Source organism: Sebastes umbrosus, chromosome 23, assembly GCF_015220745.1.
Source record: "Sebastes umbrosus isolate fSebUmb1 chromosome 23, fSebUmb1.pri, whole genome shotgun sequence".
NCBI classification, from domain to species: domain Eukaryota; kingdom Metazoa; phylum Chordata; class Actinopteri; order Perciformes; family Sebastidae; genus Sebastes; species Sebastes umbrosus.
The window spans coordinates 16,335,511-16,352,013 of record NC_051291.1 but is presented as its reverse complement, the minus strand read 5'-3'; the positions used below and the strand labels follow the sequence as shown (position 1 = coordinate 16,352,013).

Here is a 16,503-nt window from a genome sequence, read left to right as displayed (position 1 = left end):
TTTGATGACCAAAACATTTTCAGCACTCTAATGTGTGATCAGTGGCTGTAGCTGAAGCCTCTTTCTTCTCCAGCCCAGTAGCACAAAAAGGCGTATGAATGACACGATAATGTGCAAGGCATTTAGCGTGCAATGAGAAGGCCTCTCTTGCTTTAGGCGTGTCATTTGTACGCCATGTAGTCTGTACTGTCTGCGATGTAAATGCATCCACGTAAATATGCTACACTTGGAGCTAGTGACGTAGGATAAAAAGTGGGAAAGACCGCTTATGATGGGTGGGAGAGGAAGTGAGTGGGTCCAACAAACACAGGACTTTTAACCAGGAGACCGAGGTTTTGTTTTGTTAGCATGTTTTTTAGTGACATGTTATGTTGTTTCCATACATTCCATTACATATTTCAATTAGTTTACACACTTATTTTAAGCCCAACGATGATGTTTTTTCATAAACCTAAATTAGTAGTAGTTTTGTTGCGTGTTGACAATTAACACACGAAAAGCGGCGTACAAATGACAAGCGATAAGCCTACAATGTGTCCTCATGACTGGGAATTTACTTGGAAGTGTCGTGCTATTTATACGCCTTCCTGTGAGATCGGGTTGTTCTTCTCATAAATGATGCTTGTGGAGTTGAGATGAAACCAAACCAGCGATTTCCATAGAATAATATAGATGCAACCGAAAGCAACAATACAATACAATAGAAATCTGAAGCACACAAACAACTGTTACCAATCAAATGTGTAGGAAAAGGAGTTGATGGTCACAGCTTGAGGGAAGGAAAATAGTTTTCACTCACATTTAAGAAGGCCGTCACTGATTACCAACCTTTATCTGGGATCACATTACAGCACCAGTTCACACACAGTCATCTTTGCTTTACTTTTAAAGAATGAGCCATCTTTTCATCTTTTTACAATGTAAATATAGCACACACAAATAGAACACGGGTTGTTTTTCATTTGAGATGAAGAAAAAAATATATATAATAAATTAAATAAACAAATTTTAATGAAAGAAGGGCGTTTCGGGGGAATATACATTTTCCACTTCCCCCAAAATTTGTTCAAATTTTCTTTTCTGAAGCCTCGAGGAGAAGGTGATTCTTCCTTAAGTGATGGCATGTGATCATCTTTTTGTTTCCTGGTATATTTGTGGTAGTAAAATCTGCTTTCCTGCTTTATGTTATTATATCGTAGTAGAGAGCGATGATGTTATAGTGAATTTTCTGGAAATTCAGTTGAGATACAAACAAAGGAACTAGCATTCAGAAACATGTCCTTTTCTGTCCTTGAAAAGTCCTTTCATGTCTGATCCAATTAGTGAAATATCTGACAAATCATTCCATGGCATTGATGCAAAAAACCCATTAAATCCAATATTGCCATGAAACAGTCCTCTTCATTTGCACCATTGCCTGCATGCATGCGTATATTTACCATTATGCCCTTCTGTTTTATTATCGTGTAAAGCACCTTGAACCGCTTTCGTGTGAATCGGTGCTATACGGATGAAATTTTAACTAAAACATGAACTTGCAAATGGTCCAAGACAACCAGAGGTATTAAATGGATAGATAGATATATTGGTAGAAAATCTAGATAGTAAAATCTATACTGACAAACACATCTCTTATAGATTAGAGTATACTGTGAATGGACTCAAGTTAAAGGACTGCTAGCTGATCTTTGGCCTACTGTCAGACAAGAGACGCAGTAATTGTTCTCTTCCCATTAACTGAATGTGTCTTCATCAGTGTCAGATACTATTAGATATGGCCACACTTAACTTGACTTAATGCACTATCACGTAAAGAGGAGCAGGAGTATGTGTGGGGGGTCGGCTGCTGAAGTATAGGTAAAGTGTGTCAGAAGAGTGCGTATGTAAGCCAGGACACTTCGGAGCTAATATATGAAACTGAAATGAATCGTTTCCTGTGTGAAGAGACACCACAGATTGAAGTTTCATTTCCAACACTTTTATCCCTGCTCTCTCAAACTCATATAGTTTTCTCTGTATTTCTTGTGGTGTGATGCTCAGATAAAGACCAACTTCTGTCTGACTTGTATTACAGGTTGACCCTGCTCTGCTAGCATTTAATCTATTTTTATTTATCTCCCATCATGATGAGTATACTAAATATAATCTTGTTGTGTTGTTTATTCCAGCGGTTACGGCGGTTATCGACTAAATACCGGACGGAGAAGATCTACCCCACCAACGTAGGAGAGAAGGAGGAGAATGTCAAGAAGAACAGATATAAAGATATCCTGCCATGTAAGCAACTGGTACACCAACAAATGCATGCTAATATTTAGTCTATTAATGTGAATGGAAAAAACCTGGCAACTGGGGTGAATATATTGGTCACTAGAACTCACACTACTAGACCGGTGAACAACATCACATTGCATTCAAAGTATCATCCTGCCTGACTGTATCAGCCAGTGTAGCTCTTGGGTGTCTTATTTCACTCCTACTTTCTCTTACTGTCTTGTGTATATTCTGTCATTCACCTTGCAATGTACCAAAACAATCCTCCCATCTTTGGACAAGATGTACAAATTTAGATTTAGAACAAATGTTATCAAGCAAGGACTAGCCCTCAGTGGCTATCTCCTACTTCATCACTCTGGATACCTCACATGCACGCAGCTGATTCACAGGGATAACCTTCATGCGCTGCCATTAAAAGGGATAGTTTGGGTGTTTTGAGGTGTGTTTGTATGAAGTATTCATTTATAGTCAGTGTATTACCTACAATAGATGAGTTTCGGCACCCCCCCTAAGTCTGGAGAAGCAGACAGGAGTACCGACACGGGAGCAAAGCAATGTACTGCTGTGGACGGGGCCGGCAGCAAAACGTTTAAGTGTGCGCTATATTTAGAATATTTTTCCGCTTTATCTTGCTGTCAGACAGCCCTTTCCAACGGGGACCTGAAGCCATTATCTAGGCTCTCCTCAATACCACCAGACTCCAGTGACAAAAAAAGTCATTTTACTTCGCAGAACAGGGGAGTTGCTGGTCTACCGCTAACTCGATCAGATTAGTTTGTTTGTGTGTGACTTTGGTTAGTTCGGATTCACCAAAGTCACACAATAGCACAAACAACCGATCAAGGCAGTGGTAGACCAGCAACTCCTGTGTTCTGCAAGGTAAAATTAATGTTTTTGTCAGTGGAGTCTGGTGGCTTTGGCAAGAGCATAGATGGATACAACGGCTTCAATTCCGTGTCGGAAAGGGCTGTCTGACGGCAAGATAAAGCGGTGAAAATATTCTATATATAGCCTACATTTAAAGTGATATTGATTTTTTGTTTTGGGTGAGCCTTTCTTTTAGGTGTCTAAATTATGTTTTGCTGTCGGCCCCGTCCACAGCAGCACATTGCTTTGCTCCCGTGCTGGTACTCCTGTCTGTTTCTCCAAAGTGGGGATGTTCCGACCGTCATCTACTGTAGGTAATACACTGACTGTGGACAAGTACCTCAAACTATCCCTTTGATGATTACAACACTTTAATTTGACTAAGTAATTCATATGCTATTTTTACACAATGCGTGACAATATAATCCGTATGAAAGCCTGTGTCCTGCATGACAGCAGCATTAAAATATCATGTATTAATGTCCTCAGCTTTAAAGATGTCACTTTGTGTGCCAGAAAAACAAACACACATTCAATCAGAGTTGATTACTTTTATAACTACATCATCGCCTACCACTGTGGAACTGTAAAACATTTCTTTTGACTGCCTGGTTAAATTAAAAAAATGGGTAGAGACAGACAGTTGGAGATTGGAAAGAGGGACACATACATGCAGCCTACAAAAATTCACTTGAAATGTCATGTTAGTAGAAATATATATATACACACATTTAGAACAAATACAGATATCCAGTATGTTGTAATCGGTCATGTAATGGGCTCTTGCTGTACTTATTGACCTCGGGGGGAAGCTTCCATGACCCAACATCTGTCCTACTTTGTTTTATACCTTTAATCTCTTTTTCTCCTCTCTCCATCCATCCATCCATTCATGCATTCATTCATAAAAGCTTTTAGTGAATGAGCTGCTGATAAGGCAAAAGAGGAACCGGATCATAACAAATGTGTATACACACATTAGGAATGAGGATGTTGCCGCGTGTCCATTAACCTCTTTACGTTACATTCCTCTCCAGTTTGTCCTCGTTTGTCCTCTTTGTCCCTCTTTATATCCCATTCTATCCATTGTTCTGTCTTTCCGTCCACTCTTTTTCTCTTTCTCGTTGTCTGGTCTTATTTCATCATCTGTTTCTGCAAGTAGAAAAATATTTCAAATGCATCAAAGTAAACATTTCTCTCTCTTTTTCTCTCCTCAGTTGATCACACTAGGGTGAAGCTGACGTTAAAAACGACCAATCAGGACACAGATTACGTCAATGCTAACTTCATCAAGGTAAAAAAAAAAAAAAAGAGCAGCTTTGCTTTGTTGTTTGACACTTTGATTACAGTGCTAGGGAAATGTAGGTGGTATAAAGTGCTATATGAATCACAGGAACATCCAGTGTGGAGATAAAATGCCTTTACAGAATATATATTTTTGTGGATTTGTGATCTTGCTTTCTCTCTCTCTCTTTTTCCCCATCGCTCCCTTCAGGGTATGGATGGCCCAGAGGCCTATATTGCAACTCAGGGCCCACTGCAGAACACTGTCATCGACTTCTGGAGGATGAACTGGGAGTACAACGTAGCTGTGAGTTTGGCTCTTTGGATGGTGGATAAAAGCAGAATAGATGGATTGATGGAGTGGGAGGCTGTTAAGGAATACTTCTCCCACAAAAGGATCATTTGTATACCAATTACTCACCGCGCGTTACCTTGAATCCTTGAAGAAAACTGTTTTTCTCGCATGCCTCCACGGTGAAGGAAGAATAAAAAACAGAGAAAAGTCTGGATAAATTGATGTAAATGCGTTTTACAACAACAAAACTATATCAAAACAAACCGTTTGCAAACTCTCACAGAACTCATGCAGTATAATCCAAGTTTCCTTTATCCAGTCGTATGCTCACTACTTCCCAAACACATGCATCTTTGCTAAAAATCATACTATTTAAAACACTTAGCATGCCTGCGTAAGCGTGAGACTGTTTATGCGGAAGTGTTTTAAATAGTAAAGGCCCAGACACATCAACCCGACATCAAAGAACTAGCAGCGACGAAGGCTGACCTTTTAGTCGCCTCATGTTGCTTTTTTCTTGGCCAAAAAGTTGCACTCGAACACACCTCAAAGACTACAGCCGACTGCCAACTAACATGTATATTCTGCACCTGCCTAAGAGGAAATTACTCTCCACACCAGCAGGTAGCTGTAGTCTGTATTTGTCATTCAAAAAGGGAAACCGGAAGACCGAGGGCGGCGGATGATATACAAGCCGTCGGCCGACTGTCGGCTTAGTGTGTCAGGGTCATGTTTTACGAAGATACAAGTGTTTGGGAAGTCGCTGTTGTTTAAACGCGGCCCCCATTTACTTCAATCCATCAATATTTTTCTTTGTTTTTTTATTCTTTATTCAGAGTGGAAGCATGCAAAAAAAATGTGGGTGAAGTATTCCTTTAAGATATCAGAGTCCACGTATGTCAACTTAAATGTTAACTGAATAGGAACAGAAAGCTGTTACTTAGTGCGAAAGTGGGTGTGATAATTAAAGTAATTGAGATAAATATTTAATAACGTTGTCAGGCAGATGGGGAGTGCTTATGCTTGAACCAGATGGACAGAAATGGGAGGGAGCTGTGATGAGGTTTAAGCAGTAGTCTGAAATGCTGGAGGTTGCAGCAGCGATAATTACTCCTGTAGGATCAAAGAGGATGATGTGAGATATAGATGTAAGAGTGAAACGTTATGATCAAAAATGATCTGAAGTCTGCGCTGCTGCTGCTGCTGTAGGAATGTAAAATATCCAAAGGTCGATTCTCAAAATGAAGCTGCTCTCATATTCTGCAGGGTGCTCCTCTGGGTGTCTGGCAACCACAGCATTACATCAATAGAACATATAGAAATGAATATTTTTGAAAGATTTAGCTGTAAGTGAAAATATTGATTGGAATCCTTCCTGTTTTGTGTCTCTGCAGGTTATCGTGATGGCTTGTCGAGAGTTTGAGATGGGAAGGGTAAGGGCGTGATATTCAATAACTCTTTGTGTATGTTTGTGTCAGTGCATGCAGCGTCTGAAATAAGCACCCAACACCCGCCAAATGCAGGTAAATTGTTGGCAGTGGCGGGTGAAATAGTCAGGCCACCCGCCACTTTGGCAGACAGGGAAAGGGACAGGGAGACGCTAGTTCTCCCGTTGAGAACCTGTTTCCTAGTTGTCCGATTCCTTGGCATCTCATGCCTCCGTGACTACCGATTCCTCTTCGATGCTTTCCGACAGTTACGCATGCACAATGACGCAGATTTTTTTTTTTTTTAATCAAAGCAAATATTTAAATAATCATAATCGTTTGAATTGTGTTTTTATGCAAATATATAATGTTTTTTATGTAAAATATATCGAACATTGAATGTCATCAGATCTAAAATGTGATTCTTTCATTTAGCCGAAGAGATTTCAAAAGTGGCAGATAAAATTTCTGAGTGGCAGATAAAAAAAAAAAATACTTACCTACCACAGTGGCAGGCAGTGAAAAAAGTAATTTCAGACCCTGTGTACACACATCTATGTTTTATTATCTCCACCAAGGTTACAGCATGTTTTCGGTCCCATGGGTCTGTTTGTCTCTTAGAAAATCTAAAGTAGAATTAATTTTTCCTTGATTCTTTAGTCCAACATATACAATAACAGGATTGTTTAGCCTGGGTGAAAGTATATCTATTATTTCATGTGTTTTTCTTGCCTGAGGCTGCTGTATATTTGTGTATGTGAATAGAGAGAATGAGAGGTCGCTAAAGCCCAAGACATTCACTGAACTAATAATAAAGTGTGACTGTTTATCTCAAATAATTAGCATATGCCTCTACAAATGTCTGTTTTGCACATGTAGGTATATAGAGTATCTATGTATTTAGCCCTTGTTTTTCTGTAAATGTCAACGTTCCACATGTCACGTTAATTGTTTATTTCAAGCCAGAGAGTGTGTGTGCACAGGAAGCTGTGGTATTTGTCTGGTATTTTGTTCTCAGCCAAAGCTAACTCCTGTTCTCCCCCGGTTAGAAAAAGTGTGAGCGGTATTTCCCGCTGCTCGGGGAGGAGCCCATGAGTTTTGGCCCGTTCAGAATCTCCTGTGTGAGTAGACAAATCTCTAATATCACAGCTGTGTGTGTGTGTGTAAGGAGAGGAAAGAGGGGGGTCTGTTGTTCTGGACTCACTGCATTTCTCACATTTTGTTCTAATGACCGCTTTAGTCAAGGTTTATGTAAATGTTCTCCCTGTGTCTCGGTTTTTCTAGGAGTCGGAGCAGGCCAGAACCGACTACTTTATCAGGACTTTAACGGTGGAGAATGAGAATGTAAGTTCTCTGACTTGTTTAACCTTTATTTTAGTGATAAAAGCATTTTCCTAAAACTTGTTGTTGTTTTGTTTTGCCATTGCCAGTCCTTACAGTCAAAAATCAATATTGCAATATTGAAAGTTTTATATTGATGTATCTCACATGATGGCAAATGTATGCAAAATCACATAAAAATAATCAAAAGGGATTCATTTGGGCAACAACATTTTGCAAAAAGGACACAAATCAGAATCAGAAATACGTTATTGATCCCCTGGGGGAAATTGGGGCGTTACAGTTGCTTTTATATAAACAAAAAGAAATGTTAGAAAATAAAGTAGTATGTAACATGTAAATTATGTCATAATGCTAATAATAAAATAAGAAATGAGATAAGAAATATTATAGATAGATAAAAAAAAATTGTACAAATATTTGCATTAAGACATGCAATATGTAACATATAACCATCTATTAAGTGTGTTAAATATGAGTTTTAATGACAAAATATTGCACTGTTGAATTACTGCACAAATTATTGTACAGTTGAGTTAAGTCAGTACTGTATATCACAGCTGACGGGTGAAATAAGTCCAGGTCCAGTCTATTGACTCAGAGTGTGTGACACTCAGAGAGAGGAGATGTAAAGTTTGATGGCCACAGGCAGGAATGACTTCCTGTGGCGCTCTGTGGTGCATCTCGATGGACTGAGTCTTGCATTGGGATATACTCCTGTGTTTGACCAGCACATCACGGAGTGGGTGGGAGACATTGTCCATGATGACAAGTAACTTATGAACAAATGTATTCATATTATCACTGTATAGCTCCACTGAAAGTTAATAAATGCTAATATTAAAGTATCGCCCACTCATTCACTTTCTCCTCTTGGCCCGATGAATCAATTCGCCGACCTTCCACCGACCCTCTTAAAAATATTCCTGCGTATGTCTCCCTGCAGGAAACCCGGAGGCTAACGCAGTTCCATTATATGAACTGGCCGGATCACGACGTCCCCTCGTCGTTCGACTCCATACTGGATATGATCGGACTAATGAGAGAATACCAGGAGAATGATGATGTTCCTATATGTGTGCACTGCAGGTAGGTACAGTACGTGCTGTGCAGAGACACCAGCACAAATCCACCCTTGTATGCAAGTACTGTAACTAAGGCAACATTTAAAAAAGAAACCGAGATCAAGTAATGAAAAACACGTGTTGCATGCAATATACAGTATATGCATAAAACGGTACCTCACACTGGCATCGCTGGTTCTAGTTTAAGACTCACATTTTTTTGTTCTTACTTGTGCTCTCGAATTGAATTGAATGATTCATGAGATGGCCAGTGGTTTTCTGTGTGGAGGCAGTAAGAATGTGCAACAGGTGGCCGGCAATAGTTTATGTGTTTTTCAAATCAAGTTTCAACACCGCAGAGAAATGCTGCAGTACCGGCTGTACCCGGCCGACATACAAATACACATATACTCCTGGCAAAACTAGATTTTATTATTATTATTATTTTTTATCTTATATCATTTTCAACTGATATAGACCGCTTCAACAGAATTGCATTGCTCGGCAACAGCTTGAGTCCATGTTTACTTCCTGGCTTCGTCCGAAATCGCACACTATGCACCACATACCCAACAGGTGTACTATCGTTCAACATACTTCTACTAGTATATAGTAGTGTGAATAAACAGTACTATGTATCTTTTCGGACGCACTGAGCAGTAATTTACGTCGCCACTTCCTGAGAGCCCCTTTGACGGTTGGAGACGCGTAACCATGGTAACACGTACAAACCTCATGTGACCAAACAAAACCATGATTTGTCAGAATCACACAAAGTCTGAACTAAAGTGCATACATACAAGGAATTTGACTCCGGTTTTGTGCGTCTCTCTAAGTGTACTTACCCAGAAATAGAATAAAAAAAAGCCAGGGACAAGGACAAGTAGTGGAAAAATAGGTTTATATATACATATTTAAGTATATATAATAAAATTAAAATAAAATATAAACTTTGATGTGCAAGTCTTTAAGTATAAACAATAAAAAATAGTGCAAAGAAATAATACTGAATGAATATACATGGACTGGATGATTATGTACATGTCTATATACTGTATATACAGCATGTAGGATTTATATTGACAGCGACAGATGATATGTATATATTTAAAAAAAAAAGTTAGCACATTAAAGACTGGAAGAATTATTATTATTATAGCAGCAGCAGCGGCTTATACTTACACTTAAAATTGAAGTGTTATTGACGTTACAGAGCTGTCCGTCAGCGTTATGAACATTGTTGTCACTACCGCATTGCATTGTGGGATATTTATGCAGCCGTAGTGTCCAGTGTTGCATACTATAATATTTCACCAGAAATAGTTTGCAATTCACGTACTACTAGTTTCATACTAAGGTTTCAGACATCCTAAAATACCTCACATACTGTTGTAGCATACTAAATAGCATGTTTGTATGGAATTTGGTACGCAACCGTACACTGCAACAGGAAATAAACTGGGACCCATTTGGAATGTTTAAAACTGTGAAATGGTCTATATGATGTAGATTTGGTCGACTATTTAACATTGCATTGTTTCACTCGATGTAATCTTGTTGAGAATGTTATTACAGCTATAGTGATTAGTTAAGATTGCTGTAGGCAATGATACATTCATGACAAAGCTGTCTCAAAGATGACTGCACTATTTCTACCAATAAACAACTTAAAATGGGGAAGTAGTCAACAAGAATGAAAGCACACTGATTCATGAGGCTATAGGTTTAAGTTCACTGCTGCACACAAATGTGTGGGTATACACACACACATACACACACTCTCCATGTGTGTGTAATCAGCTATAATGAGCAGCCGGAGGACATTTCCTAGTTCCTCTGTTACACAGCAGGACTTAAAGCTGTGTCTGTAAAGATGCCTTGTGTAGGTCGATGTGCAGCGTACTGTATGTGTGTGTGTGTGTGTGTGTGTGTGTGTGTGTGTGTGTGTGTGTGTGTGTGTGTGTGGATAAACTGTGCTTGTTAGAGTAGCAGAGGCTCCCTGACAGCATGAGATAAAGTTTAATGATTTCATGTGTCAGACGTGATGCCACGTAATCTTTAGCTCCTGTCTCCATCCTGTCTGGGCGAGGTGTTGTTACATACAAACGTTCATACATGTGGTATTCGTGAGGAGTGTGTTTTTACTGGATGTATGTTTACGATGTTCCTCTTCTGTTGAATCTAATCTGTCTTAATGTGATTGTACAGTGCAGGCTGTGGGAGGACGGGTGCTATCTGTGCTATCGACTACACATGGAACCTCCTTAAAGCTGGGGTATGTAAACAAACACACACACTCCTACACATACCTAAAACATACCTGTTAAAGTAAACACACTTCTGACACACTAAATGTTATGTTAAGATTCAAGTGAGAATTAACCCCTTGTGTTGTGTCGTGTTCCTTTTAAAGAAAATACCAGAAGATTTTAATGTTTTTCGGTTGATCCAAGAGATGAGGACGCAACGACACTCTGCTGTTCAGACCAAGGTTTGTTCTTAAAACAAAAAAACACCCAGAATGGTGTTTCGCATTCATACCAGGGTTATTACAGTAAACTGAAACTGAAACTAAAATGAAAATATGATATCATATATAAACTGAAACCTTTTTTAATTGCCTGGGAAAATAATTAATAAAAGTAAAATAAAAAAACTGAAATTGAAATTGAATGGTCAAAATTAAAAATAAATTAAATGTACTGCTCTGAGGTCCATTTCAGTTAACTGAAATGCAACATTTAATTGGAAGTTGTTTGGAGTAATATACAGAAAATATAAAAATTGCTCACTAGTGTTTGATGCTAATGTGTATAGCTAAAAGCCAAAAGTGTTGCTGCAGCCAGATTTTCCATGCCTTTCCACAAGGAACCTGGGAGCTGAGGTCAACATTGTGTGATATTTACCTTGTTGTCAAATGAATAGACATTAAGTTCCTGCCCCCAGAGGTTGCAAATCCGGTTAGGTTTAAGCAACACTAAACCTGTAAAGATGTCACATATACTGCATAAAAAGCATTCCACAACTAGCTGCATGATGTATTTGTGAAATTGCTTAGAAAAAGTCATAATTATTAACGTATTACTCTTTTAAAGGGTAACTTCTCTATTTTTCAACCTGGACCCTATTTTCCCATGTTTTTGTGTTTTAGTGACTAATGGGGACAACAATTTCTGAAACTGGTCCAGTATTGAGGGAGAATGCAGCGGTCGCTAGCCGCTAAATGAGCTGCAAGGTCAAGTGAGCAGCGTCAGTGTAGCTTTACGTCCACTAAAAGTGCTGGATTTTGCCACTGACAGGCTCAGATTGTTATTATAAGTGTCTGACAACATTATGGAAAAGATCCTACAGAGAAATATAATGTTTTCTTACCTTTTGCTGTTGAATATTCGTATACTCTGGCTCAAATAAATACGGGCGGCAATCAAATTCAAAGACCTCATCCACAGTGTCGAAGTCATATAAATATTCAGCCATGACATTGAAAATCTTTTAGATAACACTAAGCTACGCTCTCTGTACTCCAACACAACAAACTCTGACCGTTTCCTCCATGGATGTATTCCACTATTCCACCGTCCACTTCACCTTGAGCGAGTCTCTTTCCATAATGTTGTCAGACACTTATAATAACAATCGGAGCCAGTCATGTCCGAAACAAGCACTTTTATTGGACGTAAACGACGGTGCCAGCTTGCCCCAATAGCACCATATTGCAGCCCGAAAATTTGTTGTCATCATTAGTCACTTAAAGACACAAAAACATGGGGAAATAGGGTCCAGGTTGAAAAATACTGAAGTTACCCTTTAAGGTTTTAATGACATCCCTTTATATCGTTCAGAATTCGTCTGAGTGACAGTTACAGCAGCGTTTCCTCCATTACATGTCAAGTCTCTTCATTCCTGTGTTACCTGCTGCACACCTGGTTGAAAAAGGACCTTAACCCTTGTAGCAGAGGTCAACACATTCTCACCATTATTTGTAACTGTTTGAAGTTGCTTCACCACAGTTTTGACATCGTTGTGTTTGCATGTTTCTTGTGGAGTGGACAGACGATTCTCAGCTGGACATCACTTAACATTTTCCAGTCATATTTGTATCTTTTAAGTAGCATACACTCAAAATAATGAGTCTCGACTTAACAAAGCACCCAGCGTGCTCTTTCGTTTTGTACCCTTATTTATGGTGTCCCCTCCCACACGCACGTCCCGACATGAGGAGGGAAAATGAGCCCTGTTAGATAAATGATAGAACCGCCTTGATAGAGACCGCTGGAAGCCGGTAACTGTAATGTAATTTCTGAAAAAGCAGTGCAATACACTTACTGCCTCACCGAGAGAGTAATGAGATTAAATCGGTGTGCATCAGTGAAGGTCTTTCTATTGTTTTCACACAGGTTGTATTCCGTAGCCTTGTAAATGGATGTTTTTGAGTACAGACATGAGAATATTTTTGCTTTTATATTGATTTGCTGAAACCCTCTCTCTTCTCCTTCACCTCATTACGTCTTTGTCTCTTGTTTCTTTTGTCTTTGTCTCTCTAGGAGCAGTACGAGTTAGTTCACAGAGCGATCGCCCAGCTCTTTGATAAACAGCTGCAGCTACTGGAGAGCCCGACCAACACGCAGATACACGACGGCATGGTATGACACACAAGAAACACACATATTGTGCACGCTGTCTGGTGTTAAAGAAAGACAGGATGTCGCTGAGTAACACACTCGGAGTGGGAAAAAAAAAATACACACAAATAATTAGTCACAGGGGAGGGAGAGAGGGTAGGAGGAATAGAGGAGAAGGAAGAGAGGCCTTCACAAAACTTTGCTCTTAACACTGAGAGAAAAAAAGTTTGTGCCAAAAAGCGAGATCTCTCCTCTACAGGGTAGTCTCAGAGGACTGCATACAGTTAGACCTATTTAAAAAAGAGCTGCTCTGTCAGTCACCACTGCCCTCTTTCTAATTTACTTCACACTATCCTCCATTGCACCCAAACACACACCCACACACACACCATACAAAGTGTCCTTACTTGACCCCGTTCCTCCTCCCATTGCAATAGAAGTGCAACCAAACCAAAAAGTTTACTCATGTGACAAAAATAACACCTTCGTCCTCAGTGTCTTATCTTATCTTTAAGTGCAGTGCTGTAATGAATACATTTTTGAAACCTGGTGTTGGAACATAGCAGGTGACAGATAAATGAATCTGTAGTTGATCAGTGATCCACAGCTCCCATCCATCATCCCACATCATTATGTAGCAGACTCGGGGAAGCTTCTCTGAAACTAATGAGCTGCTCTTCATTGGAAGTAGTTAAGCTACAGAAACACTTCACTTTTACTGAAAGACACACGGTAAGCTACTCAGAGAAAGTAGCTTAACATACTGAAGCTATTTCAGTTGAAGTGTTACAAGAAACATCAAATGTTGATTTATATGATTCAAAATGCATTATTAGTGTATTACTGTTAAAGAGGACCTATTGTGCTTATTGCCAGCAACATACTTGTATTTCTACTAGAACATGTTTAAATGCTTTAATTTTCAAAAAACACTTTATTTTTCTCATACCAGCTGTGCTGCAGCACCTCTTTTCACCCTCTGTCTGAAACGCTTTGTTTCAGCTCCTACCTCACCAAAATCTTTATTTGAGGGTTTGCCAAACTAGCCGCTAGGCAGGTATTATGCAAATATGTTACTTGGGTACATCACCACGTTACAGAAGGAAAAAGCGGGACTTTAAGCGAGGCCTTTCAGGCAGTTCAGGAGCAGTGTTTCTCCCCCTTTGGGGTGGACTTTGGGCTTTGTAACTTGGCAGACCTTTTACATGCACAAAACACTATATAACACACTAAAGGAAAGGGAAAAAGCACAAAAGCATAACAGGTCCTCTTTAAGTCTTTTATTGACAAAATGGAACGGAGTGGAGGGCCGGCACCAGACCAGCTCCCACCCTGCTTCTTTTGGGACCGATCTCTCCCTCTCTGCTGCGTACTGTCAAAACAATCAGTTTTATTAATTCTCTCCTGAAACATAAAATGAGGGTGTAAGAGCAGAATTTCAATCATTTCTAAGCTTTTTAATCTAAAAAGATTGCTTTATAGGGGTAGGAATCACCAGAGGCCCCACAATACGATATTATCACGATACTTAAGTCACGATACGATCTTATTGTGATTGTGAACATTTTGCGATATGCTGAGTATTGCATTAAGATATATTGGGATTTATTACCTTTTTTCAACTGCAAATTCTGCAGCTTGTCAACATCTGTTTTATCTAACGAGATACAGTTTTCTCTCTGGTCATCTCAGAGTTTTCATTCACATATCTTGAGGTCAGAGGTCAAGGTACCCCGTTGAAAATGGCCATGCCAGTTTTTCCTCGCCAAAATTTAGCGTAAATTTGGAACGTTATTTTGCGTTATTCCCGACAAGCTAACATGACATGGTTGGTACCAATCAATTCCTTAGGTTTCCTAGTTTCATATGATACCAGTATCTTCACTTTAGATTTAAGACTGAGTCTGCTACAACCTCTGAAAGACAGACTAGCGGCCGGGCCCACTGGTGGCCATCGGATTGTTAAGGGTCTAATAGTTTATATGATAAAAGATCGATACTTGACGTCCGTGTATCGATACAATATTGCCACACAAAATAACTCGATACTATGCTGTATCAAATTCCCCCCCCACCCCTAATGCTGTAGAATTTGCTTGTGATGCCTGCTACTTAGTGAAAAAATTAATGTCTTTCTACTGAAAAGATTACATGATTGTAGAAATAGCTACTCTACCCCACTGCTACTGGAAAATGTAGTTAAACTAGTAGCGCCGCTGCACTGTTATGTAGATATGTGAAGATGAAAGCCAGAGGACTGAAGCATCAATGAGACAGTGTGCCTGACTGACAGAGCTAAAGACAGAGGAGGACACAGAGAGACGATGAGAGAGTGCATTGGCGGCGATCCAGGGGTTGACTTCCTGCTTAGGAAGCTCTGATGACATCAGCCCTCTCTCCCATAATGCACTCTGAGGCTGAGAATAGACACGCATCCGTTGGGAAAGGGAGACCCTTGCAAGAGACGGTCACAGGGACGCACGCAACCATGTTTACATTAGAAAAGACTCACTGACACACTTTCTAAAGTGTTACCTAAAATCTTTCAGTATCTCTAAAGTGTATGTTCAGTATCTCAACACTTTTACTACTTGTTTTAAAGTTTGTGCTATTAATCATTTGTTAACAGTAGGCGTGTGTGTTTTATGGAGGAAGACAACAATTCCAGTACAACTTTGTTACCGCTCATTATAACCTTGTCATTATCTTACAAAGTTGCAAGTCCAACAGCGCACACTGCACTCACACACACACTAAACACTATCAGAGTGCTGCACTGACTCAGTCCATACACACACATTGACTCATGTCCAGTCAGCCATTGTTAGTGACTAAAACACCCACATAGGTACTCTCAATGGCAGTACGAACAATAAGCCTACACATACACACATCCCACACACGTTTTTCTGCTCACACGCAGCCGCCATTGTTTGTAGGAGCTACCAGATTGATTCTTCACAACACGCATGGACAATACAGCCAAATGAGATCAGAGCCTCTCTTTTCTTCAAGCTAGTTCCTCAGAAGCGGTCACACAGATGCGGAGAGCTGAAGTGACCTGATTTGCTCCTCTGTCAACTGAAGTTGTCTCGTCATCTTCTTATTATCAGAGTGGAGAGGGAGTCAAATTAATGAGTCACGGGGGGAAGAGAAGAGAAGAGAGGAGAGGAGAGGAGGAAGAGAGAGAAGATTAGTCGGGAGGAGAAGGAGAGCTTCTTCAGTGAAGCAATTCTGTAGCAACTTCCTGCCTCTGCTCCAGAAACATGTAGGAGAGAAGAAAGAGATAGTAGGGAGTAGTTAGAGGAAAAGAGGTGCTTTAATAA

At 39.7% G+C, this 16,503-nt stretch overlaps 1 protein-coding gene across 3 annotated transcripts in view; it reads left to right on the top strand.

Moving 5' to 3' along the window:
* ptpn12 (protein tyrosine phosphatase non-receptor type 12) overlaps positions 1-16,503 on the top strand; it is a 59,540-nt gene that overhangs the window by 20,781 nt on the left and 22,256 nt on the right. For all 3 annotated transcript variants that reach the window (XM_037760365.1, XM_037760366.1, XM_037760367.1), the window contains exons 2-11: positions 2,169-2,277; positions 4,362-4,438; positions 4,640-4,735; positions 6,118-6,156; positions 7,200-7,271; positions 7,435-7,494; positions 8,438-8,580; positions 10,764-10,830; positions 10,969-11,046; positions 13,100-13,198. In XM_037760365.1, coding sequence (XP_037616293.1) covers positions 2,169-2,277; positions 4,362-4,438; positions 4,640-4,735; positions 6,118-6,156; positions 7,200-7,271; positions 7,435-7,494; positions 8,438-8,580; positions 10,764-10,830; positions 10,969-11,046; positions 13,100-13,198 — 840 coding nt within the window. The remainder of the gene's footprint in view (positions 1-2,168; positions 2,278-4,361; positions 4,439-4,639; positions 4,736-6,117; positions 6,157-7,199; positions 7,272-7,434; positions 7,495-8,437; positions 8,581-10,763; positions 10,831-10,968; positions 11,047-13,099; positions 13,199-16,503) is intronic.